General features: G+C 55.4%; 10 protein-coding genes across 10 annotated transcripts; 7 read left to right on the top strand and 3 right to left on the bottom strand.

Annotated features, from left to right (window-relative positions):
• Nucleotides 1-4,621: 4,621 nt before the first annotated feature.
• Nucleotides 4,622-8,022, top strand: CDEST_05139 (Putative ysc84 actin-binding domain-containing protein; the record flags this gene model as incomplete). Its single annotated transcript, XM_062921298.1, has 3 exons — nt 4,622-4,656; nt 4,967-5,469; nt 5,590-8,022. The coding sequence occupies 3 exons, from the start codon at nt 4,622-4,624 to the stop codon at nt 7,518-7,520; spliced, it is 2,469 nt and encodes an 822-aa protein (XP_062777349.1). The 3' UTR covers nt 7,521-8,022.
• Nucleotides 8,023-8,623: 601 nt separating this feature from the next.
• On the top strand, nt 8,624-10,949 carry CDEST_05138 (Putative Actin family, ATPase, nucleotide binding domain-containing protein; the record flags this gene model as incomplete). The annotated part of the gene is made up of 3 exons (XM_062921297.1): nt 8,624-8,918; nt 9,000-10,833; nt 10,904-10,949. 3 exons carry the CDS (start codon nt 8,624-8,626, stop codon nt 10,947-10,949), a joined length of 2,175 nt encoding a protein of 724 aa, XP_062777348.1.
• An 820-nt stretch (nt 10,950-11,769) lies between these two features.
• On the bottom strand, nt 11,770-12,835 carry CDEST_05137 (Putative E3 ubiquitin-protein ligase Zswim2; the record flags this gene model as incomplete). The annotated part of the gene is made up of 3 exons (XM_062921296.1): nt 11,770-12,110; nt 12,163-12,199; nt 12,251-12,835. The coding sequence occupies 3 exons, from the start codon at nt 12,833-12,835 to the stop codon at nt 11,770-11,772; spliced, it is 963 nt and encodes a 320-aa protein (XP_062777347.1).
• A 1,063-nt stretch (nt 12,836-13,898) lies between these two features.
• Nucleotides 13,899-14,484, top strand: CDEST_05136 (Putative YjgF/YER057c/UK114 family, RutC-like superfamily protein). Its single transcript, XM_062921295.1, has 2 exons — nt 13,899-14,090; nt 14,187-14,484. Exons 1-2 carry the CDS (start codon nt 13,987-13,989, stop codon nt 14,473-14,475), a joined length of 393 nt encoding a protein of 130 aa, XP_062777346.1. The 5' UTR covers nt 13,899-13,986; the 3' UTR covers nt 14,476-14,484.
• A 1-nt stretch (nt 14,485) lies between these two features.
• Nucleotides 14,486-16,749, bottom strand: CDEST_05135 (Putative sulfur transport domain-containing protein). The gene is made up of 3 exons (XM_062921294.1): nt 16,317-16,749; nt 15,930-16,257; nt 14,486-15,867 (listed from the first exon to the last, which is right to left on the bottom strand). Exons 2-3 carry the CDS (start codon nt 16,073-16,075, stop codon nt 15,021-15,023), a joined length of 993 nt encoding a protein of 330 aa, XP_062777345.1. The 5' UTR covers nt 16,076-16,257; nt 16,317-16,749; the 3' UTR covers nt 14,486-15,020.
• Nucleotides 16,750-17,313: 564 nt separating this feature from the next.
• CDEST_05134 (Putative metallo-beta-lactamase, ribonuclease Z/Hydroxyacylglutathione hydrolase) lies at nt 17,314-18,661 on the top strand. The gene has a single exon (XM_062921293.1). The coding sequence runs from the start codon at nt 17,440-17,442 to the stop codon at nt 18,400-18,402; it is 963 nt and encodes a 320-aa protein (XP_062777344.1). The 5' UTR covers nt 17,314-17,439; the 3' UTR covers nt 18,403-18,661.
• Nucleotides 18,662-18,792: 131 nt separating this feature from the next.
• Nucleotides 18,793-20,472, top strand: CDEST_05133 (Putative GroES-like superfamily, alcohol dehydrogenase-like, NAD(P)-binding domain superfamily). Its single transcript, XM_062921292.1, has 2 exons — nt 18,793-19,062; nt 19,122-20,472. The coding sequence occupies exons 1-2, from the start codon at nt 19,004-19,006 to the stop codon at nt 20,146-20,148; spliced, it is 1,086 nt and encodes a 361-aa protein (XP_062777343.1). The 5' UTR covers nt 18,793-19,003; the 3' UTR covers nt 20,149-20,472.
• A 344-nt stretch (nt 20,473-20,816) lies between these two features.
• Nucleotides 20,817-23,098, bottom strand: CDEST_05131 (Putative K domain-containing protein). Its single transcript, XM_062921290.1, has 2 exons — nt 22,697-23,098; nt 20,817-22,605 (listed from the first exon to the last, which is right to left on the bottom strand). Exons 1-2 carry the CDS (start codon nt 22,948-22,950, stop codon nt 21,888-21,890), a joined length of 972 nt encoding a protein of 323 aa, XP_062777341.1. The 5' UTR covers nt 22,951-23,098; the 3' UTR covers nt 20,817-21,887.
• CDEST_05132 (uncharacterized protein) lies at nt 20,895-21,885 on the top strand. The gene has a single exon (XM_062921291.1). The coding sequence runs from the start codon at nt 21,005-21,007 to the stop codon at nt 21,575-21,577; it is 573 nt and encodes a 190-aa protein (XP_062777342.1). The 5' UTR covers nt 20,895-21,004; the 3' UTR covers nt 21,578-21,885.
• An 899-nt stretch (nt 23,099-23,997) lies between the features above and the next one.
• CDEST_05130 (Putative Zinc finger, GATA-type, Zinc finger, NHR/GATA-type, transcription factor GATA) lies at nt 23,998-27,291 on the top strand. The gene is made up of 4 exons (XM_062921289.1): nt 23,998-24,746; nt 25,156-25,279; nt 25,707-25,901; nt 25,974-27,291. Exons 1-4 carry the CDS (start codon nt 24,574-24,576, stop codon nt 26,634-26,636), a joined length of 1,155 nt encoding a protein of 384 aa, XP_062777340.1. The 5' UTR covers nt 23,998-24,573; the 3' UTR covers nt 26,637-27,291.
• The last annotated feature ends 664 nt before the right edge of the window (nt 27,292-27,955 follow it).

Raw genomic sequence — 27,955 nt, 5'->3', positions numbered from 1 at the left:
CGGGTAGGTGACCGGCGCGCCGAGACCGAGAGGAGGAGGCCCCGATGATTTCTTCCCCATTCCCCTTGGACCTCGGGGGTGAGACACCCTGCTTCGACTGGGCGCCTGGCATATTCCCTGGCTGTGTAAATTCTTCAGTGAGTCAAGCACCAGAAGAAGAGAAAAACATGACGGAAACCCTCCCCTGTTCATCGAGCTACTTTACACCAGAGCGGGTCGTCCGATGTGGCTTGGTTTTCCAAGTTGCATCTCAACTCTGGAGTCTCCTCTCCGCCCCATCCATCTCGGGATTCGCTTGGGTGAGCGGAGATTTCCATTTCCCACCCAGGACCCTCCGTTCAAGGTTCGTTCTACTATTTTGAGCTTGCAGCCACGCCAAAGCAACAACGGCGACCAAGACTTCCCACATATGCCAATAGCAACGCCCGAGATGAGCCTCGAACATTGGATTTTTGTTGGATCTTCAGGAATGCTCCTCTTTGGCGCAGGAAACGTTGTGGAGTCTCCAATTTTTGACAGCTCTGGTTTCCCGAAGCGACCGACCGAGGCACCGACCAGGTGAGGGAGGACTATGAGAAAAAGCTGCTGCCGCGGGCCCGACAGCCATTCGAGGTTAGCATACAGAATGCCATGGTCCATCGTTAGGGGTTGATTGGTGCAGTGTCCTATCGCCGACCCTAGTGTAGCGTTCAACAAGTGGGACTGCCTTACCTCCATCCCGGGGAAGAGTTCAAGTTTCCAGGTGGCTGGGACGACTTGATCGTCCGTATCCCCGTTGACCTCCTCGAAACCATGATCATGCACTTGTCATGTTACAACAAGAGGTGGCATGTCCGAACAACAGAAATCCTCATCAGACCACGGGCAGCCAGTGCAGTGTCCACAGGATGCGTGGACGCGAAGAAAGATGGCACATCAATCACCCGCTGGCATGTGGTCGGCGTTAGCTGCGCGCTTGCCTTTCTTGACGAGCTCAACCTTGGTGCCTCGCGGTTTTCTAGGAAGCCTGGAAATCACTCGGCTGCCGCTGGTACCGCCGAACCGAAGAATTGTTGATGCAGTCACTTATCACGAAGGATGCAGAGTGGTATTGCTGCAGTCTGAAGCCACTCGACCACTTCCTGCCCCGATGTTGCAGTATGGTCCCTCCTTACCACCCTCCACCCCCATGCCCCGCGCATTGAAGGGGAACCAAGGAGAAGGAGAACGGTTGATTGCATGAACAGCACGGATGACGACTTCTGCTCCTAAGTCGGCAGCCCACGAGAATAGCTGATTGGCTTTTGCGCCGGTGGAACACACATGCGAAACACAGAGACATGTGAGGCAAGCAGCCGTTGAGAGAAGCAGGTCCTGAGTAGCATCAATGGGCTTGACGATCCATCGCCCGAAACATTGTAAATCAGTGCTTCCGCTGGCTGGTGGCCGGCGAGAGGCAGAGGTCACGAATCGGCGTTGAATTGCAGCAGAACCGTCTCGGAGATGCATGCAGTTTTCCGCCTCAGTAACGCAGAGTTGTGATCTGCACCCTCCGGGTTCAAGTGAGGCTTGAGACATTGGTGTGATGGCGTCAGATACCAGTATCAGTTCGCTGCAGCGTGGTATAACCGAGCGTTAGTCGATGAGCAACCGATTCGTAGGCGTCCGCGTAAAGGCGCGGGTGGAATTGTCTAGGGCCGTTTTCCGAGTACTGTTTGAAGCGTGAAGCGGAAGGAGGGCTGGAGGCGACAACGCCCGGGCAGAATAAAACAGTTGCCGGTTTGGCTGAAATGGTCCATTGTCACAGTGTTTGCTTTTTCTACCATTTCCTTCTTGACTCTCCTGGTGGCTTGGATTTCTCGGTTCGAAGTCAAACCCCTCATCCTTGGATTAGCCCGAGCTAACGCAGAGGTGATCCATGCTGTAGTGCGGTGATAGACAAGCAACGTCGATGTGACCAATCGTCTGCCCCGCCCCCGTCACACGAGGATGGCAGCGGGGTCCGGGGAGACGGCAGACCAAAGAGAGACGAACTGATCAAATGCGGCCAAGAAAGGGGTAAGAGGTCCAGATGACAGGGCCGACAGATGACGGGAGCAGGCCGACTTGCAAATACATACAAGGAAATGGTGGTTCGGATGCGTCCATGTCGACTTGACAGCCATGACTTCTCGACGGGCTGCCTGCCAGGAACACCGAGTACATTGTAGAGATAGAGTACCACACCCTTTCGTCCCGATCAAGGGCACCCACCGAGATGGAGTGCTGTAAGGTTCGGCAATGTTGGGCTGATGTGGTGGGATACAAAAGAGACATCTAGCTGGCGCCGCTCCGATGGTCTGAAAGCCAGAAAGGGTATGAAGGATGGAAGGAAGGAGGGATGACCAGTGTTCGATGGATGAAGAGCTGGATGGGCGGACCAGTTCCTTCGGATAGTTGTTCGTATGGGACTCTTGGATGCAGGAGTCACTGCGTTTGGCATTTGCCGCAACAAGCTGAGGTCTGTGATGCGAAGACGAGGACGGCGGGTGAACTTGAGTGGAGTCCAAGTCGAGGCTTTGATGAATGGAAAACACTCTTGGAGGAGAGACATTGAAGACTCACCCCCCGGGCAGATGGACGAGAGAGACATAAAAAGAGAGGCGTTGGAAAAGACTGTGAATGGGCAGGAACCACCCCACTTCGCGGCTGCCATCGACGCATGCACGAGAACGGAGCAACTACTATTTTTCTTTTTCTTTTTCTCCTCTTCCTCCAAGACAGGCCAGAACAGAGGGCAGGTTGCGCCCAGGTCACTCCAGTCTGCTCTGCAGGTGAAGATGGAACTGTCGCTCGTCATTCTGGTGGGTTGTAGATGTCAGCATGTGCATAGATGCCGCGTCCCCGGCCGTCTCTCGCATAGCCAATGCTTCCCAACGGGCATAAGATCGAACGACTAACATACACGCATACACGCGCACACACACACTTTCAGGTTATGGAAGAGAGAGAGAGTAGTAATGAGCGTGGTTCGCCTGATGCATGGATCAGGCTGCACGTCAAGGCGAGTCAAGAGTCAAGACAAGTGGGATCGGCCACGCCAACACCGTCCGTGTGTATGCTTGCGCCCAGACCCTTCTTTCCTATCGCCATGTCTTGGATTGGGAGTGCATTGCATGATCGGAGAAAAGAAGACGAGCGAGAGAACGGATCATCAGGGTCTGAAGGGGTCTCGGGCTCGCAACGAAATGACAAGGTTTCATGTCAATATGTCTCGAGGAGATGTCTGCGTGCCTTGCTTGTTGTACCACCCGCCAGCATTCGTGAGGAAAGGGGACCAAACAACCATCAAGCATCCTCACCAAGTCCTGAGTAACAAGTACATTGGTTGGTTGGTTGCTGTTGCAGCCTGCTTGCTCCCGTGCAAGTTGGTGTATCGCCCTCAAATCCGGGCTCGAGCAGCCAAGCAGCCCGTGTATGTGAGAAAGAGCAAGTATTCGTCCCTCGGCAAGTAAGCAACGGATCAGCTGCATAGGCACGCCGCACCAAAACGTGACGGTCTCACCATCATCAGCATGCATGCACTTTGCTGTCAGTCCGGGCTAGTCTAGGCGTCTGGATTGTGAGGTCAGGCTGCATGACACTACCAGCAAGCGCAAGGGCCGAGTGACCCGCGAATCAATGAGTCGAACGTCGACAGGTACTCGCAGTACCTCATGTGCGCCACAAACTACGGGCATCCAACACTAACACCACACGGAGAGGCTCACTAAGTCGCGAATACCTACCTCAGCTGAGAGTTCGGCTCCGCCCCGAGCCTACGTACTATTCCGGAACGCCTGGAAGCCTAGAAGTTCGCTCGGGAGGCGCTGGATCGGGCAAAACTTGCCATCACTTCACTTCGCCTCGCCTGATTCCATCCTGCATCGACCAAGCAGGCGAAACCTTGGGCATAGTCAAGCTGTCAGCAAACAATTGCATTCACATTCGCACTCACACCGTCATCGTCCCACACGGCCGTCAAGGCCCTCCTTCCTGGCCTTACTGGTCGCCGGTCGGAACTTACCTTGTTTTCCTTCACCTTTTAATGTACATTGAGATACGTGGTATGCTCTTCGGAGACGCAAAGCAGCAAAGGGCCAAGAGGGTTTCCTCTTTATTCATTTTTGTATCTGACCGGAACCTTGCTGGAGTCGTCTTGCTGTTTATCCACAGCGTCTACGACGTAGAGCAACTGGGCCACCTTCACAAATTGGGGTTGGATACAGCACACTCTCGCCTCGACCTGCCCGGCACCGGCTGTCGCGGTTCGACTGGTCAAGATTCGAGACAACACAAAACGGAAAAAAGGAAAAGAAGGGTAAAAAAAAAACCTTGCTGTCACTAGGCCTGGCCTGGTCTGGTAGTGCTGGAGCTGGCTGTTGCGTTTTCCTTGAACCGAGCCCTGGCCTATCTGGATTCTGGTCCGGCGAAGATAGGTAGGTACGGATACCTGGGCACTTAGGTAGTCAACAACAGCGACAGGGATCTCCTCTCCTCTGTCATCCCCGTCGCCCACGTCACCTGCGCGCACCACCCTCAGACCTTTTCTCGCAGTCTCCCAATTCTTTCCCAATTCTTTTCCTCCCTTGCCGCCCGTCGTCCTCTCACGCCCCGAATCCCGATGCCCACACCACCTGTAACCACGCTTGCTGTTGAGTACATACCTAAGCACAGGACGGACTGACTGACACAAACACGCCCACTCCCCGCTTGGCCCACACCTAGACACACGCCCCCCCTTTCCTGCTACGTACTATGTAGGTACGCTGTACAGTATTTTGGGTGGTGAACTGTGACTCTGTTGCTGTTACAAGCAGCTGTCAGCACTTTCTTGCACTTTCTTGCTGTGTTTCCCCGCTGCGCTGTTGCACCTTGCAGAGTCGCTACTTCGCCCGGCCTCTCTCGCAAAGTGGAGGAGGCTGAGTTGACCCGCTGGACCTGGATTGATCCTCTCTAACTAACAAAGCCCAATCCGCCCCCCATTACCGGCTTGCTCTTCTTTCCATGATTCTTCAACTTCTTCTCATACCCGGCGGGAATCTAGAGACAAAGCGGCCGTTTCTTTCCTGTTATTTGTGAATGAGCAACACCGCAGACCCGTCGACGCATGTCGCTGCGTTCGTCCTCACGTCCTCATCCGCGAACGGGGACAAGACATCACCGCCAACGCTCATCGCCCGTTTCCACGCCCCCAAACCATGCAACGGGTCTCGAGCTTCCTTCCGTCGTGGGAGGCCAGGAGGAGAAGCAACGCTAGCACAGCGAGCAATGGCCGAAGCAGTATCGTCACCGCAAGCAGCGTCAAGTCCCCCCTCGAAAAGGTCTTTCGCTGGTCTAGCAAACCTCCTGCGCCGCTCACCACCGCCGCCCTCGCCTCTGCCACCTCTCGTATCGGCCGCGAGGCTTTTTGGCCCGCCACCCTCGATGCCGAATGCGACCGATCTGCTCGCATATTGAAATCGTTTTGCTGTTAGTTGTTCTTGGCTCTTTTCTCGACATTGCTTGCTGTTGCCGGACCCCCTTTGCTTCTTTTTTGTCGTACAATCTTAGTCGTCCGTCACTAACACCGCTTTTACCCTGCCTGTTCAGCCGACGGCTTCCTGGCACCCTTAGATGACCTATCAAATACTACTGACGCCAACGCTGAACCCAAAACGCCGGCACGCGTTTTCAAAAAGATCCCCTCTCGCATAATACAAAATGCTGCCGGCATCGCCATCTTCACCTGTATGCGATCTGGTTTGTGGATGACCGGATCGGGCGGCTCAGGCATTCTCATCGCCCGCAAAGCCGACGGCACCTGGTCGCCACCCTCAGGCATTATTCTGCACACACCTTCACTTAGCTTCATAATGGGCATTGACATATACGACTGTGTCCTGGTAATCAACAACATCGCCGCCCTTGAATCATTAATAACTAAACCGACCGTTACGCTGGGAGAGGACATTGGTCTCACCGCCGGACCACTCGTAGCACTAGAGTCAACCGAAACCGAAAACAGGTGGAAGGACCTCGACAACACTGTTCTGACCTACATGAAGGCTAGGGGTCAGACACAAAACGTCAATCTGAACGGCTGCATTCTGACCGAGCGAGCAAACGAAAACGAAAAATTCTATGGCGCCAATGTGACCGCCATGGACATTGTCGCAGGGAACGTGTCGAGGCACGTAGACGAGACACGCCCGCTATTCGAGGTCATCAAAGAAGCCGAGGGAAGGATCGACGCTGACCAGGTCATTCTGAAGAAGCTGTCAGCGTTGCCGGCACCTGGAGATGCAATGATAGAGACGCCGAGAAGCTCGAGAAGCTCGCCGGCTTCGCCTAAGACTCCTTTTGGCATCCCTCTAGCGGACGATCCGGACCCTTACGGTGTTCTCGCGTTGGAGATGGCGGGGTTGGAAATCCGAGAGGCCGGTACACGCCTGCGGCCCACGAGCAATCAGTTTGAGTTTCACCCCGCTCCGTCAAGCCCGGCTTTCTCAAGGTTCCGGCAGAGTGGTGAGACGTTCACGACCAAGAGCAATAGAGGCAGTTTGATGTCTACGAAGACGAGTCGTACTAAAATGTCCGAGTCATGGACGCATTCCAACCCGACGGGCACGCCATACACCTCGCCGAGCCAGAGCCAGAGCCAGAGCGAAGACGGAGTCTCGGTCAACAGTCTCCCCGTCCTCAAGGAACCGGAAGAGCCGGAGGAAGTGGACTACACCAAAATCGACTTCACTCCGCTGAGACAGATCAGCGGGAGCCACTCAATAGAGGGAACCGTAGTGACAGATAGTGACGACCATTTGCGAACCGACACCAGCACCATGGACGATACGGCTACCAAGGCCTCCAGCGTTTACACCAAGGACGATGCCAGCGTAACCACCAAACAGGATGACGATAAGGTCGATGTACAGAACGTGGAGCAAGATGGCGACGCCGACGATGAGGATGACGATGTTGATGACGATGTTGACGACGACGATGAAGAACCCGTCATCTTTGAGGTTGCCGCTGTGCAGCCCGCAGCCCGCACGGCCGTCATGGCCGCCCCTATTCACGCCAAGGGTGCGCTGGTGACCATTCCTAAGAGAATCCCCCCGCCCTTGCCCGCGAGGAGCCCCATGAGGACCTCCCGTGCCAGCAAGAGCGATATCGGGGATGTCAGCCATCTCCACAGCCCTCTTCAGTCTTCTTTCACTCCTTCGCCCAGACAGTCGATCGACTCATCCTCCGTCCGAAGCAGATCAGACAAGATCCCGTCGATTACGGAGACGGCGCCGGCCATGTCCGACGTTGAGAAGTTGGAGAACACCGATTCTGGCGTGACTGAGAAGTTCCAGGCAAACGATGTATCTGATTCCAAGACACATGCTGCCCAGGAGTCGGAGCAAGCGACGCCTATGGCACCTGGGGCCTTCCCGGCTGAAGGGGAATTCATGATTCCTCTCGACATCCCGCTGAAGGAAGAAGCTCCGAGCATCGACTCGGGACGCATGGCCCCGAAAGCAGTCGACGCCGTATGATACCAAATTTGTTTTCACTTTGTTTTCTTTTTGAGCAGCACAGGCGCCACAGCACCATTCGGACGCAGTCACTCGCCCCGTTCCTCTCATTTGAGATGTATGTGTTACAGGCGTTTCAGGGCATATACGATTGATCCTCAGTTGAGGATATCGGACCACTACTGCAAATGACGACCAACTTTATGACAGGCAAAAGGCGTTCACGGATGTACGAGATAAAAGACGGCCAGGCAAGGAAGCACCACAGCCATATGGATACCAGGTACGGGATTGTCTAAGGGACCAGGGAGAGCAATTTGCCAGGGGGAATTGGAGGCCAGTATTGTATAGAAACTTGGATATCGGGTGAGGCACAGCTGATTACGCTGGAACAACACATCATGGAGACTGGACTGGGGGATTGCGACTCTGCAAGGCTGTGGTGTAACTTGACACTAAGAGAGAGAAAGAGAGAGAGCCCAGCCAACTACGTATTGTCTAAAGATAATGAACAATCATTTAGAGCAGCCCCGGGTAGCCTGAACAGCAGGCCCAGCCGCATGATGGGACTTAATGACAAGCCGCACCGGCTGCTGCTTGGGTCTTGACGTGGAGCTACTACGGCTTGAGCAGTTTGCTCTGGCTCTTTGGATTTCACGCCTTGCTTCGTTTCGTGTTAAAAAAAAAACCACTCCCTTTCAAAATATCACGATCATATCTATCAGCATCACCACCCTTTCAGCCTCAAATTTTGCATCACTACACAAACTAGCTTTCATTATGAAGGCTTGCAACCCTATGGAGGTGGCTTGTGCCTGCCATCACTGCAATTATCGGAAAAATGATAATGCGAGAGAAATGGCACGGACCATGTTACTGCCCCTGGGAATGGGTAGCTTTGGCATGGGCAGTGCCAACCCAGCTGGCAGCTCCAACTCCAATTCTTACGCGACCAGACTCCGGCCGCGATCCCGCCCGCCATCTGCCCCAGTTACGCCCAAGAAGACCTCCAAGACAGCTTCCAAAAAGGCGCCGCCGCGACTCCACGGAACCAAGGCCTTCCCGCGCGTATCGGATCGACGAGAATCCCCAGCGGCGCTCAGACAGCTGCGCGCGCCGGCAACATGTCGACCCAAACGGGCAAGTTCCGCGAGGACCAGGTCCTCATTATCTGTCCCGGCAGCCAGACAACCATGGCCCAGCTGGGATGCGGCGAGCTAACCCCGCCCATCCACCGTATCCCGACGCGCATGTTCAAGGACGCTGAGACGGACGAGTGGCGGCCCTTCCACACCTTCAAGCGCAAGAGGGCCGATGCCAATGGCGCGCTCGCCATCGACGGTCCGCGCACCGAGGAGGACGAGTACGAGTGGGTTGAGGATACGGACTCGACCGAGGGCGCCATTTACCCGCTGAAAGGTACGATCGAGGGTTGATTACGCGGGTCGCATTATCTTTCCCTTTCTCGAAGTCTGGAGTGCTAATTGATTACTTACATAGGCGGTCGCATTGTAAACATGGAAGCTTTCCTTGCCTTTCTCGACCATGTTCACAGCATGCTTACAACCACGTACCACAACACCCCGATCATGCTCATGGCGTCGCCTCAATGGTGCCGCCCCGATATCGAGACTCTCGCGCGCTACATCTTCGAGAAGACCCGGACGCCCGCCCTCTGTATGATCCACAGCGGCATTGCTACTCAGTACGGCCTCAAGTGGCCCGCCCTCACCGTGGTCGACATTGGCTACGAGAAAGTCGATGTCACCTGCATACACGAGGGTCGCGTTGTCAACCACGGAGAGCTCGGCGCGCCCAACCCGGAACGCTTCATCTCTGGCGGAGAGATGTTCACGCGCAAGCTGCTCGAGAAGCTCAAAGACAAGGACTTCACTTACGACATGGCCGAACAGCTGAAGAAGAGCCACATCTGCGAGGTCCTTCCTTATGCGCCCAACGCTCCCGACCTCGTGGAGCTTCCGACGACCCAGACGGCCGGCATTCCGTCCGGCGCGCTTATCCCTGAGGCGGCTGCACTCGCCGAGCCCGCTGCGCGACCTGTTCTTCCTAGCAGCATCGAAGAAGAGCTGGAGGAGAAGGTGGCCGACGAAGGTGTTCTCGACGTTGCCACGATCGTCACAAGTGGAAACGCGCGTGACTTCCTTGCCAAGAAGGAGAAAGAGAAGCAAAAGGGCGGCAGGAAGGCCAAGGTCGTGCAGGAACCCGAAGCCGCGAAGCAGATCCGCCTGCCCAACTCGAAGCGAACCCACAACACGTTCCACTTTGAAGAAGTGGTCATGGAGGAGGTACAGCCGCCCAAGCCCGAGGAACCCAAGCCTGAGGAACCCAAGCCCGAGGAACCTAAGCCAGAGGAACCTAAGCCAGAGGAACCTAAGCCCGAGGCCACGGGTGAGCCCAAGAAGGAGGAGCCCGTCGCCACGACCGAGACCAAGGACGTGGAGATGACGGACGATCCCAAGCCCGTAGACGGCGCCGCTTCTGCGCCCGCCGACGGTGAAGTTCGACCTGCCGAGACCTCTGGCCCTGCAGCCCCTGCAACGGCTCCGGAGACGAACGGAGTAAGCGCCCAGCCCGATGCCACTTCGACTGATGCTGTCGCTGCTACCAATGGCGCGTCCCAACCCCCCCAGCTGCAGGCCAAGCGCGTCCGTCGCGACATCGAGGTTGGTCTTGAGCGCTTCACCTTCGCCGACCGCGGCGAGATCGACCGCATCGTAACCACCATCTATCGCACCGTGCAGGGCATCGAGGACATGTACATGCGCCCCGCGTGCTGGGACAACCTCGTCTTCGTCGGCAACGGCTCGCGTCTGCGCGGCCTCAAGGACAACGTTCTCCAGACCCTCCTGGCCCGCCATCTCATCTCCCCCAGCACGGCCACCATGTTCACCTCGGAGCTGCCCTCCAACCTAGCCACGCCGACGGGCACCGGAGCGCAGACCCCCACGGGCTCCTTCACGGGCGTCCCGCACCAGCTCCCGGCCAACGCTGTCGCAGGCTCCTCCGGCGTCAACCCCCTTCTGCAGGCCGCCACGACTGCCTCGGCCCAGAACCAGGGCACGCCCGGCCCCTCGGGAAGTGGCGACGCCGCCGCCGGCACCCATTCCGGACATCACTTCCACAGCCAGACACCCACGAGCATCAAGCTCGCCACCCTGCCGACGTACCTGAGCGAGTGGAACAAGAACGGCTTCGAGGAGGCCATGTTCCTCGGCGCCCAGGTCGCCGCGCGCATCGCCTTTTGCCAGCACAACCTCGATATGGCCGGCCTCGAGGCTCAGCGCCAGGCAAGCCTGAGCAGAGTTGATTACAAGTCAGTCCCCCCCCTCCATCTGATTCTTGCTCCTCAGAACCATGTTTGCTAACCAGCCTTGATCTCACAGCGAGCTCGGTCCCAAGGGCGTTCGCACTCATTCCATGCTTAAGTAAGTAGTCTCATGGCCGACGAGGGGTCCATCCCCCGGCAAGTAAGCGACAACGACAAGGCGTGGCTGGGTTGGGATGTTCCGGACAAAAGGGGGGGGGGGGGTTCGATTGAAAGCATTGGTACGGGGGGATTACCTTCTCAGGTCCTACTATTTCGCCTCGCCTCTGTGTTTTCGAGTGTCTCATCTGTGTTGACAGATGATGGCCATTCCCTCTCCCCCTTTTCTTTGATTTTCTTCTCGCGTTCTGGAGTTTTACGGGCATATCAAAAAATAAACCTCGGGGTGTGAGGCGTGGGGGACTTTTTTTTATATCTTTATCGTGGCCACAATTGGTGTGTTTGTTTGTTTAATGAAGAAGAGGATGGGCACCTGGCTTTTCCTCTTCCGACAACAAGGAGAGAGGGATTGGGGTACAAAGGCTTATCCCCCACTCGTCTAGGAAGAGTGGATGACGAGAGCCGGCAAACTTTACTGTATGATAGTCCCAAAGGATACCTTAGGTACAGAATCCTCCTGAATCAGGTCCGAACCGTGGCAAGACAAGTGAACTTGGATGAGGCACGCGGTGAGTACGAAACATTGGGTGTTCGTTCAGCAACTGTTCAGTCTATGGTGGGAGCTTGAGAGAAACGAGGAGCCGTGCTTCCTCCTACGTAAGAACATTGTTCAGCAAATAGTACTATCAAACCGAATGCCATTACTCCTTCCTCGATGTCGGTCAGGTCTTGCTTTCTACTCTCACTTCCTGTCCATCACTCATTCTCGTGGCTTCGAAACTCTCGTGGCACCACTTGTAGATCTCATTCATATGGGGTCGCTCCTTAGACAGCCACTGGCGACCAGTCGCCCTGGCAAACGGCACAATTGACACCCCAGCCGCTGTGCTCCTCTGCATACACATCAAAGCAAGAAGAGTGCGTGTGGTTGCCACACTTGGCGCAACAGACTGTCTGCGCTTTGCCAATGTCCTTGAAGCAGACCGGGCAGCACTTGCCATCCTTCGACTTGGGGACGCCATCTGACATAGAGGTGTCGGTGCTTGCCTCGGCCGCGGTAAAGCGTACCTTAGGCGCGCGGTCGAGAAGCTTCGTGAGCTCTTCACGAAAGAGGGTTCTCTGGGGGAGCAACTCGGCCGGGGCACGGAGAACATGCGTCAGGACGACTGCCACTTGTCAGTAGATGTCTGTTTAAGGGACAGGAACGATTAGGCTCACAAATGATATGCTTGCAGTTACTCTTGGGCCGGTAGTTCTGGGGTATAAGTCAATAACTGTGGCAAATGAAATTCGAGCTACAACGTACAATGCTCGAGCAGGTACAGGAAGTCTTTCCGCCAACCTTGACTTGATAGGCATCGGAGCCCGATCCGCGAACGTCGACAGTAAATCCTGGCGAGCCGTCATAGTTGTCCTGCTGCTTGATGATGTACATCGACTCCTGCATAGCCTTTTTGGTGGCGCTGATGTGACCCTTCTCTTCCGGGTTGGCCCAGAAGCGTTTTTCTCCACTAGCACTGGTCTTCTGGGAGATGGGACCAAAGGCATGGTTTTCGGGTGCCTCCCTGATGGCAACAGTCTCGGGCTTGTAGGTCCTCCAGCCCCCCAGCTTCTCCATCAGCTCCTTTTTCTTGCCATTGTCGGGCATCTCCCTCATGGCGAGCTGCTCTTTGAGCATAGGGACTGTGAGCTTGGTCAAGTCGGCATCATCAGCAACCGGTCCCGTGTTCACACCGTAAGTACAAAGACCGAGACGCGTCAAACGGGGCACGTCTGGAGGGTACTGCAGGTATTTGGGCTTTTGCCGGGGTGTCGACTTAGCCTGGCTCTGGGCTTCGTCGTCCCGGTTCTCGTCCGAGACATAGCCCAGGAAAGAGGACGGGGCCGACATATCTGAAGACAGAACACTGGATATTTTGATGGGGATAGGTTGTTCTTCCCGAGGCCTTTCAGTTGGTGATGGAACCTCGGCCAAACTTGGTGGCATTTGGCGAGGAGAGGGTCGAAGGGATGGTCAATGAGAACGATAGGACATGTTGGGTAATGGAGGTGTGTGGGAGGACGAGGTGCTTGGTGTAGGGTTTTTCTAGGCGAAGAGAAGAGTACCTATGTGTTGCGCCTTCCTGCTTTTCAGTTTGCTTCTGGAAGGAGCTGATAACATAGGCACGATTGACTTCCATGAGGCAGTTACGTTTCCGAGGAGGTGACAAACAGAGCAAGTAGCATTCTACCTAAGGCAGTTTCTAGCATGCAAATACAATTTATTTAGGGAAGGCAGCGACTGCCGGATCCAACCAAGGGCTCTCAAGCGGTGTGAGTGTCTGGTGTTTCGAGACTTACCTCGTCCTGAGGAAAGCAGCCAATTCTTCCACTACCTTACTCGCCGAGGTATGCCTAGAATCAGGGGCTAGTTCTAAGGATGTTGTTTCATACCTCCTTAGGAAGTGGTGGGACAATGTCTATTTCGGCCCTGCCGGTGTAAGCACGTATCCCACCCACTGCAGTATATGCTCGGTGAGCTCGGTAAGCATGGTGGTCCTCTGGCTCGCTTTTGGTCTCAATGTGTACCTCCGAACTACTTACTCTCGCCAACGTGCGGCCCCACGCGATGGACTTAGGAAACCATCGGAACAGCTGCATGACATGGGTGGGGATATTCATCGAAGTAGGTAAGTATGCATGTCTAAGTAACGATGCCGAAGCACACCCTTTACAGCCAGGGCAACTTTACTAAGGATGAGTCAACGAGAGGGCTTACCCCTGTTGTCCCAATATGGTATTTTGATGTTGGACACCAAGCCTCCGATTGGTTTCACTCAGGTACCCTGTCCAAGTCGCAAAATCGTCCTGCGTGAATGAAATGGCACAAGTGAGTCAACTATGAGCGAGTTACTTGGCCTAAAAACCTCGTTCCCATGTCCTGCTTGGTCCCCCCTCTCTCTACTTTAGGACTTGTACCAACTCTTCTTACGACTTGCCAATTCCGGCAACACAATACTTCCCACCAGCGCCCATAACCTTTTGTTGCTTCTACCAGCCAACATGGCCAGACGAAACATCAGCTCGGGGTCCGCCTTCGAGACACAAATCGGCTACTCCCGTGCCGTAGTCTCGGACGATTTTGTTTTCGTGTCCGGTACCACAGGGTTCGTATCTCACTGTCCAACGCCCCCCCCCCCCCCATTCTTCCAAAATACTCGCCCTGCGTGTCTCGGTCTCCTAAATCGTTGTTGTTGGAGCAGTTACAACTACCAAACCGGCGCCATCTCCCCCGATGTCGTCGAGCAGACGGAGCAAACGATGCAGAACATCGCCGCCGCCCTGGCCGAGGCTGGCGCCCAGATCAAGGACGTCGTACGCGTGCGCTACATCCTCCCGGACCGGAGAGACTTCCAAAAGACCTGGCCCGTCCTCCAAAAGTACTTTGGCGAAGTAAGACCCGCGGCCACCATGATTCAGGCCGGGTTGATGGAGGATGCGATGAAGATTGAGATTGAGGTGACGGCCAAAAAAGAGGGTGTCGGTCACTAGGAACCCCTAAAGCAAGTCGCCTGTAATGCAGGGGTTTGCTGTCCTGGTTTCGAATCGTAGAACAAGTAAAGAAACAGATAAATGTCTAGTTACCTCGTCAGGGTGATCGCCTCCCCTACACCCTCGTCCTATACCATATGGCAAGTGACCTCCAAGTTTTCAACTAACTACTCTGGACGAAATGGTTGTCCTTGGACCATTCACCGCAGCTTTAGTCCCCGAGTTTTGAATAGAGCTTGATTTGATGGGGAAAAGGAGTTCATCGGCGACCATTCAAGTTTCCAAAGAAACCGACGAGCTCCGGGATGCAGCCGTAGCTATTGCCTTTTCCAACGGGGCACTTTCAGACGAACGGGATTCGTGCAGCCTTCCTTATCAAAATTCCAGGTTCGGTAGCGCGGGAGCTACCGAACCACCGGCCCGTGACTGAACATCCACTAGTCTAGGAGGGATCCAAATTATCAAGCCATGCTTGGAATAGAGAACGATGAGGTCTTCAAACTGCGCCAGAGCTATGCAGTATCAAACAAATCCACCCCCTACCACTAGTAAAAACATGGGGCAACCAGAGCTCCAGCACCAAACATGGAGATGACGGTAACGAAGCTGGCCGTCGAGAACACAGAGACACCGCTGAGCCCGTGTCCGGACGTGCAGCCTCCCGCGATCCTGGAGCCCAACCCAATGAGAAACCCACCCGCAGCAGCCAGTGAAGGCGACACAGCCGTGTCAGCAGCACCCAGCGCGAAGTCGGGGTATGCCTTGGCGAGCGCCCACGCCCCGGCGGCCAGGCTCGCCGAGAAGAGGATGTTGCCGTACGAAGCGGGCTTTCCCTTCTCCCCTCCGCCACGGGCCGCCCACCAGAAATACCGCCCGATCTCGTCGTAAGATGTCGACACGCCAAGCATTGACTTGCGTGTGAGCAGGGAGAAGAGCTGCGCGAGACCGATCACGAGCCCGCCGACCGTAGGCGCGACGACAGCATAGGGGCTGGCGGGGGTATACTTCATAGTCGCGTAGACGATACCAGCGAAAAGGGCCTCGAACCCGACGAACGCAACGGCCCTGCTGACACCAAGACGCTCGTAGACAGTGAGCCTCGGGTTCTCGGGCCCCGCGGCGGCGGTGTTGCTGGTAATGAGCTTCTGCAGGGAGCCGGTCCAGGCGATGCCGGCTGCGGCGGCGCCGGCCAGGACATAGACGCCGGACTTGGTGCCTACGGCAATCTGGGCGAGGACGGTACCCGGGCAGGAACCCGAGATGGCCATTCCGGCACCGAGGAGGGCGCCGCCAAGGATGTTGCCATCATACTGGGAGACGAGGCCCAGTCGGGAGGGGCTACGGGGCTTGGGACGCACGTAGCCCAGGTTGTCCAGGGTGAGGACGATGAGGCTGGGGAAATTGTGTTGGTTGTGAGAGATTCGAGGAGGGTGGACTCGGTTGCGGCGACTTACGTGCTGCTGGCGGCTGCCGCGAGAAAGGCCTGGACCATGTGCCAGTTCTCGAACTTGAGCTGGGCGATGATGACGGAGGGCTGGTACACGCCCGCTGCCACAAGGGCGGCACCGAAGGCGGCGCCGGACAGGACGGTCGTTGCCATCGTTCGATCACGAGGAGTTGATTTCAACGTTGCTTCTGGAATGAACGGGTTTAGCCGCGACGTTTGTGCGTATGTGTGTATATGTGTTGAGAGATTTTCGAAAGCCGGTGGGATCAAGACAGCGGCGATGTGTAGTCAACAGTCTTTCGATAGCCGTCAAACCCGCAGGCGTCTCGGATCAACTTATACAACTTTTAGTAAGAACTCCGGGAGACGGCAGACAGGAAGGGCTGTTGCATACAAGACGCCGGACTTTGCCAGTCCTCCGTTGCTTAGTGAATCAAGTCTAGGGCCTACGAGTCGTCGGGGACTACGCATGTAGAAGAGAGGCGGAAATGTGGTTCCGGTAGCAGGGCCCAGTTATTAAATCTCCAGTGTTAAAGGTCAAACCCCTTGAATGACAAGAGGGGAATCCCCTGCTAACGGATCCTCCATATGCAGTAGCTCATCCGCATCTGTACTCTGTATCGCATCCAAGATATGGAATTACTACGACCAGCTCGTTCGGTTTAGCTCGTTGAAAAGGATGTGCTTTGCTAATCACTGGCGGGAGGTGGCGTAGACTAGGCTCTTCTGGACGCGATGACGCCTTTGCTGAGCTCGCTAGCAACATGGCGCTAACTATGTACTTCCCAAATCGCAATGGTATCGGTGGCGAATGCTTGAGGCTGTCTCCAAAAGGGGCATGATCTATTGTAACGAAGGGGTGAGAGAAAAAGGAAGAAAAAAAGGATGGAAAAGGCAGGAAAGTGATCAAGTCTTCCACAAGAGGCTTGAACGCTTTTGAAGACAAACACACGGCCAGAGAGGGAAAGAAAACAATACGAAGGACGCATGAGCCAATCACCCAATATCGAAAGATGACGGGGTCAACATCTTGACTCCCTGAAGCGACGACAAAGATTGACGACATGGAGGGATCATTAAGGTTGCAGCAACCCGCATGGGGATGAAAAGGAGCCTCCTTTCAGGGATGCTTGTCCCCGAAAACCAGGGGGAGGACGGCGACCTCGAGGAGAAACGGTCGCCGACGTCAGGGAAGGTGCTGCTGCTGCTGCGCACGGGCGTCGCCGGGGACTCAAGACCGGGCTTGCTTCACCTTCACCAGATATGCTTCATCTCCGGGGGGTGAGATTGCTCGATGCTGCTGGACTTCTTGGTGACTGCTTCTATGACCAGCAGGGCCCTTGACGTCCATCGTCCGGTGGCATATTGAACGGCGAAGGCGAGATGGCATGTCGCGGAATGCCGAGTATAAGACTCGGGCTAAACCGGTAGATTGGTAGAGATAAATATCGTCTGGTGAACAATAACCGTAAGTTTTATAACGAATTGCTCCCCAGACCCTCATAGCATCATCCAATATGGCCTATGAGCCCACCATTCACGACATCTTCGAGCCGTCGACAGGCACGTGGCAATATATTGTCGCCGACCTCCCCACCAAGGCCGCCATAATCATCGACCCAGTCCTCGACTTCGATCCGGCAACGAGCACCATCTCGACGCAGACATCCGATGGCCTCCTTGAAGTTATTTGGGAGTTGGGCTACAAGGTCGTCGGTATTCTCGAGACACACGTCCATGCCGACCATCTGACGGCGGCCAAATACCTCCAGTCCCGTTTGCGGGAGGCGCAGGCCGGCGCGGCTCCAGACATCTGCATTGGCGGGCGCATCAAGGTTGTTCAAGAGAGGCTCGGCGAAAAGTACGGCATCGAGAAGGAGGAGTTCGCCAGCGCCTTTGACCGTTTATTTGGCGACGATGAAGTATTTGAGATTGGAAAGCTCGAGGCCACAGCTCTCCATCTGCCGGGCCACACTCCTGACCATATGGGATACTTGATCGGATGTGAGTGCCCGCGACGCTTACAAAAGTTGATCAGAAAAGGGGCGGGGGCTGCTGCTGACTTGAAAACAGCAAACGTCTTCGCAGGTGACTCCCTCTTCAACCACGACGTCGGCTCCGCGCGTTGCGACTTCCCTGGTGGCAACGCACGAGACCTCTTCGCATCTACCCGGCGGCTCTTGAGCCTACCTGAGGACACCAAGATATGGACTGGGCACGACTACCCGCCGGCGGGGCGCGGCCCTATGGCGGCGACGAATGTTGCTCAGCAGAAGACCCAAAATAAGCACCTCGCGCAGAGTGCTACGGAGTACGAATTCGTCAAGTGGCGCGAGGAGCGGGATTCGGGGCTCGGTGAACCCAGGCTTATGCATTGGGCGTTGCAGTTCAATATAAGGGCCGGCAACATGCCTGCTCTGAACAAGAACGGGGATCGCTTGCTGCACGTGCCTGTCAGAATACCGGGTGCGACTTGGTGAGAAAATGTTTGCCGCCGAGGATTGGCAATAGGTAGGTAGGTTCCTTGTTTGTAGAGGTGTATGGAGTTGTAAGAAGTTGCCGTTGCCGTTGGTGGGTGCCTAGTTGTTAATTGGCAGATGTCATAGGCCATATTCGAATGTTAGCATGACCAAAACCTCTGTCTACAAAACCGAGTCTCCGCGTGGGCTATGTAAGGTTTTGCCATCGGGTCGGAGAAGTGATCCCAGTGTTGGTGTTTTGGGGAAGTGCCGTGTCCCGTGGCTCATGTCGCGCTTCTCAGCCCAGAGAAAGTACCGAGGTTCAGGCGGCCGCTATGCATCGTCATTGAATGCGGGGAGGGGGGGGGGAGGAAGGCCGATCCCCGGCTGTGCGGAGGATGACGCTGAACCCTGACGCCGGGGGGTGGACGACTCCTTCCCCACACAATTATGCCGCCTCCGTCGGCGTCGGCATATGGCTTTCCACCTTAATAATACTCAACCATCCTCCGTTGTATAAGCTGGCGGAGCCCCGTATTGCTATCGGTTGCCGGTAGTATGCTTGTTCGCTACATAAGCTACCATATAAACCTCGAGGCAGCAGATATAGAAACACTTGACAATGCCTCACTCCATCACCGTCAAACAGATCGAGGGGAAACCCGGCGCTGTCTACTATCCGTGAGTCCCGTCCCCCGTCATCACTGCAGACTGGACTCCCAGAGACTTACCCTTCTCAGCCTCCAACTCAATGAAGTTCCCAAGCCGTCTCCAGGGCCCAAAGACGTCCTGATCCGTCTGACTGCCGCGGCTCTCAACCACCGCGACCTCTTCGTCCGACGCCATCTCTACCCGGGCATATCATTCGACCACCCGATGCTCGCAGACGGCTATGGCATCGTCGTTGAGGTTGGGAAAGATGCAAGCCAGGACCTCCTGAATAAGGCGGTTCTCATCACGCCAAGCCGTGGCTGGGCCTCCAGCCCTGACGGGCCCGAAGACATCCGCAAGTTCAGTGTCATCGGCGCCACAAAAAGCTATCCCGACGGTACCGCGCAAGACTACCTCGCTCTTCCCGAGACCGAGGTGGAGCTGGCCCCGGAGCACCTCACGCCCGTCGAGGGAGCTGCCCTCCCCCTGGTCGGACTGACCGGGTGGCGCGCGCTGGTGACCAAGAGCGGGAACGCTGAGAAGGGCAGAAACATCCTTGTCACCGGCATTGGCGGCGGCGTAGCGCTCCAGGTCCTCCAGTTTGCAGTCGCGTTCGGCTGCAACGTCTACGTGACATCCGGCGACGAGGCCAAGCTTGAGAAAGCCAAGAAGCTGGGTGCCGCCGGGGGTGTGAACTACAAGAGGGTCGGGTGGGAAAAGGACCTCCAGGCCCAGCTCCCCAAGTCGCGGCCGTATCTCGACGCCGTCATCGATGGTGCAGGCGGCGATATTGTAGGCAAGGCGGTCAAGGTGCTCAAGCCAGGCGGCGTCATTAGCCAGTACGGCATGACGGTGTCGCCGCAGATGGACTGGCTGATGCAGGCGGTGCTCAAGCATGTGGAACTCAAGGGTACGACCATGGGGTCGCGGGAGGAGTTTAGGGACATGGTTGCCTTTGTGAGAGAAAAGAAGATCAGGCCGGTTGTGAGCCGGGTGGTCACTGGGCTGACGAATCTGGAGGGTATTGATGGGCTTTTCAAGGACATGGACGCCGGGACGCAGTTCGGCAAACTTGTCATCAAGTTTGAAGAGGAACCGGCTTCTCCCAAGCTATGAGAAGCAAGTCTATGTCTGGATATACAACCGACGGATCCAGCTCAATCGCCATGGTCCGTATCACATGTTTTGACGTGAGCCAAAAACCTCAGCAAGTGAAGTTGACTTTGCCGTACTGGGTTGCAAGCACTCAGGAAAAGGAAATGTCCGGACTGGGTTGATTTTTGACCGGGGCCAGCAATAAATCTTCACTTGTATGGGGCTTTTTTTTCTTCTTCTTTTATTTTATTTTAAAGAGACAGTAGTATAGCTAGCTACCTAGCCATCCAACTTCCCCTAGATAACGAGTAGATGGACATATACGCCTGATCCAGGACGATTCCAAGCACTCGGTGAATTGATACTTTGGTTATGCAAATTTGAGTCTCGCCCAACCTGATTTGCAGAAAGCCGCCGAAACTCTGGCCTGCTCTTAGTAGTATGGCTAGGACATGTGGCTATTGGTGTTCAACTAAGGGGCAACTATGAGCTTACTGATGCTGAAATGCAGGGGCAAGATGCTTCTTTGCTGTCAAGCTGTTTGGTTCAGCGCTCTTCATCTCTGCCCTTTCACAACTCCTGAGGCTTTCCTTGTTAAGTCGGACAGTGGTAGCATTTAAGTGTGTAGAAGAGTACACATGTGACGGACTCGTTTGATAATACCCATTGCCCCCCCCCCCCCCCAAGTCCTCAGGGCTATCGATAAGATAAACCATACTCATACTAGCTTCACCTTCGTCTTTCGCCTTCTCACTCATGAACTCCCACATCACTAATGTAAATCAAGTCTGAATGTTCACACAAACGCTTTGCAGAAGCAATCTGAGTCTGGTCTCCCTAGTATGTCATTAAAACCACACTCATCGTCTCAGCACTCATGTGGGCGCTCCTTGCGAGTGTCGACCTCGCCGCTCCAATGACACTATCGAGACCCCTCACCCCACGGAAGTACACATCGCCAAATTGTTCTCCAACTCGAGCGCTCCAGCGGCTCTCACTCGGCCCCGAGGAGCTTCCCTTACGACAATCCTCTGGACACCACCGAGGAGGATGCACTCCGGTACGGCCACACGATTATCCCCATCGAGCGCGACCTCTGTTACGAGCTTGTCGAGAGCGCCGGCATCGACCGCGACCGCCATCTGAACACCTCTGCTTCAGCCGACAGTTCACTCGCCCTGTGGCAAGAAATGGGACGAGGGCTGATATCCGCCCACCTACCACTGCAACTGCTCGTCCGCATAGGCAAGCGACATGGGCCTCGTCCGAGAGATGCCCCCTCTTTCAACTGAAAGTTTGGCCAGACAGATCAAACCCTTTGCCCTATGGCGGGAATTTGGTGTGCTTGGTTCGGACACGAAAAGAGAAAGGCCATGGAGAGGAATCAGGCAAGAAGAGGACGGACGCTGATGTAGCCAGTTTGGTTCACCCAACATCGGTACTTAGGTAGTCGACACTATCAGTCTCTCAAGGCAACCGCGTTACACATCAGTGCTTTCCCATTATTGTGACATTTCGCTTTTGTTTGATATACAGATCGCGAGGCGGTGTAATTTTAAGCAGATCGCCACTGTACATGTGAGAAGGCTCCTGAACTCTCAATGAATGGAAGGGTATCTTGGGTGAGCTAACACCTCACCTATGTACGTGACGACCCCCTTTCTGCTCGCAGATGCAATGCAGGCATCTACCCGGGTCTACAACACGCACACGCTTTCCTCCACGCCCTCGTCCCGCATGCCTTCTCTGGCCTGCACCCTTCACTCGTCGTCCTCGCTCTTCTTTCTCTTCTTCCTCTTGTGGCCCAGCTCTTCGGGCGGTATGTACTCCTTTTCCCTCTCGCGCAACCTCTCGACCTTCTTCTGCTTCTGCTGCTCCATGCGCTCGGCCTGGGCGGCTTTGGCCTTGGCCTCCTTGCCCAAAAAGTACTCGCCCGTCTCGATCTGCTTGTCGACCTTGCTCTTCTCGGGAGCGGGGGGGAACGGGGTGTAGACCTTTTTGGTCTTGTCGGTGACCTTAAGCGGCACGCGTCTGCTGCTGAGCGTCTTCTTCTTGAAATTGGGCAGAAAGCGGTCCCAGCTTTCATTGGCGAGCTCCGGGTCTTTTGCAAGCTCGCGCTTGATCATGAGTTCCTTGATGTGGTAGATGGGGTGAATGTTGGCCATGCAGTCTTCGACGACGCGGCGCACCTCCTTGAGACCCTTGAAGGGCCCCATGACGGAGACGGTGCTGCCTTGCACAAGGATGTAGGTCTGAGTGAGAAGCTCAAGCGCCTTGAGGGTCGAGCCGTTAGGGCCGAGGATGCGCTGGCGGCGCTTGACGTAGCGCTCCTTGTTGCGCACCAGGTTGCGGATCTTGATGACGTCGCAGGCGACGCCGTCTTCGAGGATCTTGAGCGCCTGCGGCGCGGGAACGCTTCGGGCGAGGAGCTTGATGAGGTCACGGGCATTGAGAATTGCAGCGGGGTCATATGTTTTTCTGAGGGCAACAATTGTCAGTTTCTCCGTGTACCAAGATCAAGCCCGCGCTTCCCCAGCAAGGCAGGCGGGACGGGCGCGGATAGACTTACCTTGTCGTCTTGACGGTCATGGAACCTTCAATAAGGTCAAGAGAGCAGGCGATGCCCGTCTTCTCGAGGGCCTTTGTGACGAGAGGCCATGCCTCCTTGAGGTAGACTTCGCGGTACTTGGGGAAGACGATCGCAAAGGACGATTCTTCAGCAAAGGTGCCTCCAGCGTTGTCTGCGGGGGTAAATGTGTCAATCTTCCACTTGTCGATGTCGTCTGTATCCCATGGCTTTTCTTTCTTGTATGTGGAGGGCATCTTGGCGGTTATCGTGTGTTGAGACACAGGTTTGGCAGCTGCCCCTGTTTACCAGGAAAAAGAAGTGCAGGACGACCGGTGGTGTAGGTAGTGGCGCTGGTCGTCGAATCTTTTTTTCGGAGCTTATCGATACGGGTGGGGGCTTTCCTCGACCGTGGCTCTCCGAAACCGATATCCACCAGAGGGACGGACACCATAACCCCAGTTCCTGATTCTACGTTGCCAGTCTGTTTCTTACTTACGGATGCAGTACCTAACTATCTGGGTAGGTTTCACAGGATTTGGGAGGCACGAGAAGGAGTACAGACGACGTGACAGATGGACAGATAGGACCATTCAAACAATAAGGCGGAGTCCAGGAATTTGCCTAAATGTGTCAGGTTGCCTCCTACGTAGGCTGTCTTTCACGATTTCATCATTGCCGTTGGCCGCCACATCCTTCTATATAAGCCCCAGCTCAGAACGATCGGTGGCGGACGAAGACACTCAGTGAGGGGAACACTGCCATGGGTTAGGTCCCGGATGTGAGGTTCCGGTGACAGCAATTGCATTGTGTGCGGAGGAAGTTGACAAAGTAGCTTACCTACCTGGGTAGACTACCAACCTATCTACCAACTGTACCTGGGTACCTAGGTATGAAGGTTAGTACGCGCGATCTGGGGTTGAACGTGGAACTGATGGATTCCTCGCCAGCTACGGCAAGTGCTACGTACGGCATAACACGGAAAGAATCAGATAAGCATTGCCGCTTTGAAAGAGCGACTGATAAACCCCCGACCGAAGTACGTTGTGAAATGCAGCGGGAAAGAAGAAAAAAAAAACCCCATCTCATGAGTCTCTCGCCCCAGCGCAGTCGCCTGTGCCATAAGGCTGACTGGGCTTCAGTAGCCGGTCCAATCACAACCCACTTACAGCCATGAGTTCCAGTGGAAGCCCCCCCTCACTCCCCAAAACGACCACTAGGTAAACAGTGGCACTTGATAGGCCCGACCAAGTCGCCAGTTATCGCGTAGTAAAATTGTCAACGATTAGGGGGATGCGGGTTCGCAATCGTCCATCTCTCTGCTCCTTTCACCTTTCTCCAAAAGTACCTACGCATTGTAATGCCCAAGACCTCGCTGTTACTTCACATCAGAGCTTGACCTCTCACCCCCTCGCGCAATTTCTGTTTGACTCTGCAGGGACCGTGTCTGCCCTGCGACCAAGTAGTCGCTCCCTCTGCCGCGCCTTTCCGCAACAATTTTTTTCTCCTTCTCCCCTTCCTCACGACCTCGCCGTCATCTTTCATCCACCCACTGCCTCCCCCGACCGCCCACTCTGTCTCCCGCACCCTTGATCTTCGGCGCATTGGCATGAATAGCAACACCTGACGATACTCTTGGCCAGCACGTGAATATTGCTGTTGCGAAAAAGTTAGACTTCAAGCGACCGCCTACCCACAGACATCGCAAGGGCAGCCAGCACCTTGAAAGCTCGCCTCGTTTATCTCCTTCATACGAAAGCCCGACTACCCCCCGCGACGAAATCGCCGCAACCGCCATCCTGGCCGCCATTCAAGACTCTGCGCCTGCTTCGGCTTTGGACAGACTCGCAGACCACGATTTGCCCTCCTTCCGATCGGTCATGGAGGAAGCTACCGCCCTCGCCAACCTCGCGTTGCCGCAGACCAACATCGAGCCCATCTCCCGACCCAGTTCGACCTCGACCTCGGAATCTGCATCCGCGTCTCTGCCCCAGTTGCCAGGCATCTCGGCACTCGCCCAGGCCAATTCCGCGACAAGTTCGCCACAGATGCGGTACGTTGATACATGATGGAAGGATTTACGAGCCAGGCTCTCGTCATCCTTTTCGCATTTTCCCTTCTCGGACACCCCTCTTTGTCCTGGTCTTGTCTCGTTTGGTTCCCGGCGGAGCACAAGCGATGGGGAGACGAGACGGTTGTGAAGTCGAAGGCGACTAGAGGGCTAGAAAGGCATAAACTGTGTCTTGTTTGTTGCTGCTGTTGTATACGGTGCTCAAATCGCCCGCGCCTTTCGTCACCCGCACTACTGATCTCGCAACTGAGAGACCTTGATGGACGTGCTTGCGCAACATGCGCAATCCGTCCCGGCGTTGCTGTGGAGGCCCGACGAGCGCGCGCCAATTCCGCGTTGCTTTGTTATCACAGAAAGAGTGGAGGGATAAGGACTGACATATGATCCACAGAGAAGCGATTCCCGCGACCGCTCCCGCCGCATCCACACCGACACACGCGCCCGCGCCCGCGCCTGCACCAGCGCCTGCACCCGCGCCGACGCCGACCTACGCCTCTGGCGGAGGCTCCACTACCGTATGTCGTCTCTCCTTTCCTATCGTTCCCCCTGAAAAGCCAATCCCGAAAGCGCCCAAGAGTATCCGTACCTAAGCGCACATGACGAAGTTGCAATTCCCGTTATCGCGTGAGCGTATCAGTGGCTAGTTTGGCTTTCGTTATCTCCAACCCTGCCATCGGTGGGGGAAAAGCGGGACGGAAAGATAAGATTACTCTTTGGGTGGTTATCAGAATATTTCTCGTTTCCCTCATCAATCCCGCATCGCCAGCAGCATCCGCGAAAAGCCGCCAGAATCACTTTTCTGCGCTTCCTGTACCGCTGGGCAGTTGCGTAGATTAACAGAGGACCTGTTGTGTTGTTTCTTTCTTTTCAAGGGGTCTGAACTTTTGTTTCGAGAAGACTATCATGATGGCTAGCGGCGCTAACGATCGGGACTCGACACAGCCAACATGTCAAAACTGCCAAACCTCAACTACGCCTCTATGGCGCCGCGATGAATACGGAACGGTTCTTTGTAATGCATGCGGTCTCTTTCTCCGTCTGCACGGTCGACCTAGACCGATTTCGCTCAAGACCGATGTCATCAAGTCCCGGAATCGCGTCAAGACCATGCGCCCCGGAATGGCCTCGAAGAAGAAGGTTTGTGATGCGCCTGCGAATCCCGACCTCGATGTCACACTTCCATTTGGCTTACATGATGTTTTTGAGCAGCAGCAACAGCAACAGCATGGCCACAACTTTACAGGCGCGACTGACCCGAACGGACTCGACCTTCACGGACAGACGCCCGGCTCGGCGCAACGAAGACCCTCCCAGAAGTCCACGAACGGCAACGCTGACGGTGACTCCCCTGGCTCTCGGAATGGGACGCCTTCTTTGTATAACCCTGGCCTTCCCGTATTCCAAGGCATGGACGACGCGCAGCTCCAGGCAGGCCTGCAAGGCTTCTCAGAGAACCGCGCCGGCTCCCCTTTAAACGGCGACCGCCACCTCGACGTTCCCCAGACCCACGAGCAGTTGATCGCGACCAACTCAGCCCTCAAGACTCGCGTCAGCGAATTGGAGTTGATTAACGAACTCTTCCGCGGCCGTCTGAGCCAGATGGAACAAGACGAGGCAAGCGCAAGACGTGGCCAGGAGATCAGCGGCAAGGCCGAGGCCCAGCTGCGCATGCAGCTTGAAACAAGCAAGAAGCAGTTGGAGGAAAGCCACCGCAGGGAAAACAATCTCAAGCGGCGTCTTGACGAGCTGGAGCTGGAGCTGAAGGAGGCCATTGACATGTCGGACTCGGGTCGCGCAACAAAGAAGCTCAAGGCTACAGTCACAGACATGGTCGGCGAATCCGAAGTCTCGACGCCTCAGTCCACCACTTGATATGTCAACGATGCGCAACAACCGCAACGATGGCAGCATTTCCTCGGCGGCCTGGATGCGGCTGCCCATGTGCTTATGACCCGAGGAGCAGCAACAACTACCTTGTGTCAGGGCCAGTGTATCACCAACTCACGCCGAATTTCCTTTTCCTACCTCTGGACAGAGCGTTCGCACAATCCACCAACCCCCCAACGAAAACACAATTAAGGACCGGGCAGGCGTTGCTGACTTCACCACGCTTATACCTATAATGCTGCGTGTTTTCCTCGTCTCTGTTTTCCTTTCTCCATTTTCTCCACATTGGCGGTTATGCCTGGGTTGCGTCCTAGGCCCCACGGGGACGAAGGCTATGAAGGTTCGGCTGTTAGAGGAATGGGCGTTGCGGCCACTTTCGGACTCGGTCCCAAGAAGGAAGATGACCTTAATACAGGAGAGCAGAAGATGAATCTGAAGGGGGAAGTGGGACTGGTGTCAATCATCACCGGTGATAGCCACACACTAAAAAAAAAACTTTGACGAAGATTTGAGGGACGGGGGCTCTTTGCGATGGAGTACATAGGACGTTGCTCGAGGGCAATCCCCTGGAATATGGGATACTCAAAAGTCATTTTTCTTTCCGCGACCGAAAAAATAGAGGCTTGACGCTGTTGATGACAACCATGTTGCCGCCATGTGTGATGGACGCACGGGCGTGCCGCAGCAGGTTCTGGGAAATTGCCAATGCCTATACCCAACTCTACGTTGGCAAGTTTCTGCTTCATTTCGATGTCCTCTTTTAACGCCGACCGAATTCAAACTGTCGAGTCACCAGGCGTCTGATAAGATGTCATGATAGGGCATCATCCCCCATCCCAATTTCTCTCTGGCCGGCCGGCCTCCTCGCTCCGGCCCCAAGGCGAGACGGGAGACGACCGAGGTGGAGGGCAGCAACGAAAAATAGGCAGTGAAATAGGTGACAAGATGGATGCTTCTTTGTCTGTTGATGTGATCGTCGATCTCTCTCAGAAAGCAAGTCCGTCTAGCATGCGCGCTTTCGCAATGGTTACGGTATCTATCACTCTAGCTGTCGTGTATGCAGCTGCCCGAGTCACAGCAATGGCTCGGTATGAATGCATTCAGTGCATACGATTTCGAGAATGACCGGGCGGGCAGATACGGGGGGAGGGGAGGAGAGACCAGGGCCCCGGCCTTGAGTGGATGCTGGGGGGAGGAGGGGGAGTGAGAAGATTAGCTGCTCCCCACTTGCCCGCCCGTCCATGTCGGCGCTTCCCGCTGTGCTGCCCCCCAATTTTTAAAAGGGTTTGGTGCACGGCGTTGCC

Source organism: Colletotrichum destructivum, chromosome 3 (assembly GCF_034447905.1).
Source record: "Colletotrichum destructivum chromosome 3, complete sequence".
Lineage (NCBI taxonomy): Eukaryota > Fungi > Ascomycota > Sordariomycetes > Glomerellales > Glomerellaceae > Colletotrichum > Colletotrichum destructivum.
This window is presented reverse-complemented; position numbering and strand designations above follow the sequence as displayed.

What these genes read in the sequence shown, in the direction of transcription:
- CDEST_05135 (XM_062921294.1), bottom strand. Translation starts at nt 16,075, where the DNA reads ATGGCAACGACCGTCCTGTCCGGCGCCGCCTTCGGTGCCGCCCTTGTG. An exon ending in GCGGCAGCCGCCAGCAGCAC is followed by an intron (nt 15,868 to 15,929) that starts GTAAGTCGCCGC and finishes CAATTTCCCCAG; the next exon opens with CCTCATCGTCCTCACCCTGG.
- CDEST_05133 (XM_062921292.1), top strand. Translation starts at nt 19,004, where the DNA reads ATGCCTCACTCCATCACCGTCAAACAGATCGAGGGGAAACCCGGCGCT. An exon ending in CCCGGCGCTGTCTACTATCC is followed by an intron (nt 19,063 to 19,121) that starts GTGAGTCCCGTC and finishes TACCCTTCTCAG; the next exon opens with CCTCCAACTCAATGAAGTTC.
- CDEST_05132 (XM_062921291.1), top strand. Translation starts at nt 21,005, where the DNA reads ATGTGGGCGCTCCTTGCGAGTGTCGACCTCGCCGCTCCAATGACACTA.
- CDEST_05136 (XM_062921295.1), top strand. Translation starts at nt 13,987, where the DNA reads ATGGCCAGACGAAACATCAGCTCGGGGTCCGCCTTCGAGACACAAATC. An exon ending in TTCGTGTCCGGTACCACAGG is followed by an intron (nt 14,091 to 14,186) that starts GTTCGTATCTCA and finishes TTGTTGGAGCAG; the next exon opens with TTACAACTACCAAACCGGCG.
- CDEST_05131 (XM_062921290.1), bottom strand. Translation starts at nt 22,950, where the DNA reads ATGCCCTCCACATACAAGAAAGAAAAGCCATGGGATACAGACGACATC. An exon ending in ATGACCGTCAAGACGACAAG is followed by an intron (nt 22,606 to 22,696) that starts GTAAGTCTATCC and finishes TGTTGCCCTCAG; the next exon opens with AAAAACATATGACCCCGCTG.
- CDEST_05134 (XM_062921293.1), top strand. Translation starts at nt 17,440, where the DNA reads ATGGCCTATGAGCCCACCATTCACGACATCTTCGAGCCGTCGACAGGC.
- CDEST_05130 (XM_062921289.1), top strand. Translation starts at nt 24,574, where the DNA reads ATGGAGGAAGCTACCGCCCTCGCCAACCTCGCGTTGCCGCAGACCAAC. An exon ending in CTGGCGGAGGCTCCACTACC is followed by an intron (nt 25,280 to 25,706) that starts GTATGTCGTCTC and finishes GACTCGACACAG; the next exon opens with CCAACATGTCAAAACTGCCA. An exon ending in GAATGGCCTCGAAGAAGAAG is followed by an intron (nt 25,902 to 25,973) that starts GTTTGTGATGCG and finishes GTTTTTGAGCAG; the next exon opens with CAGCAACAGCAACAGCATGG.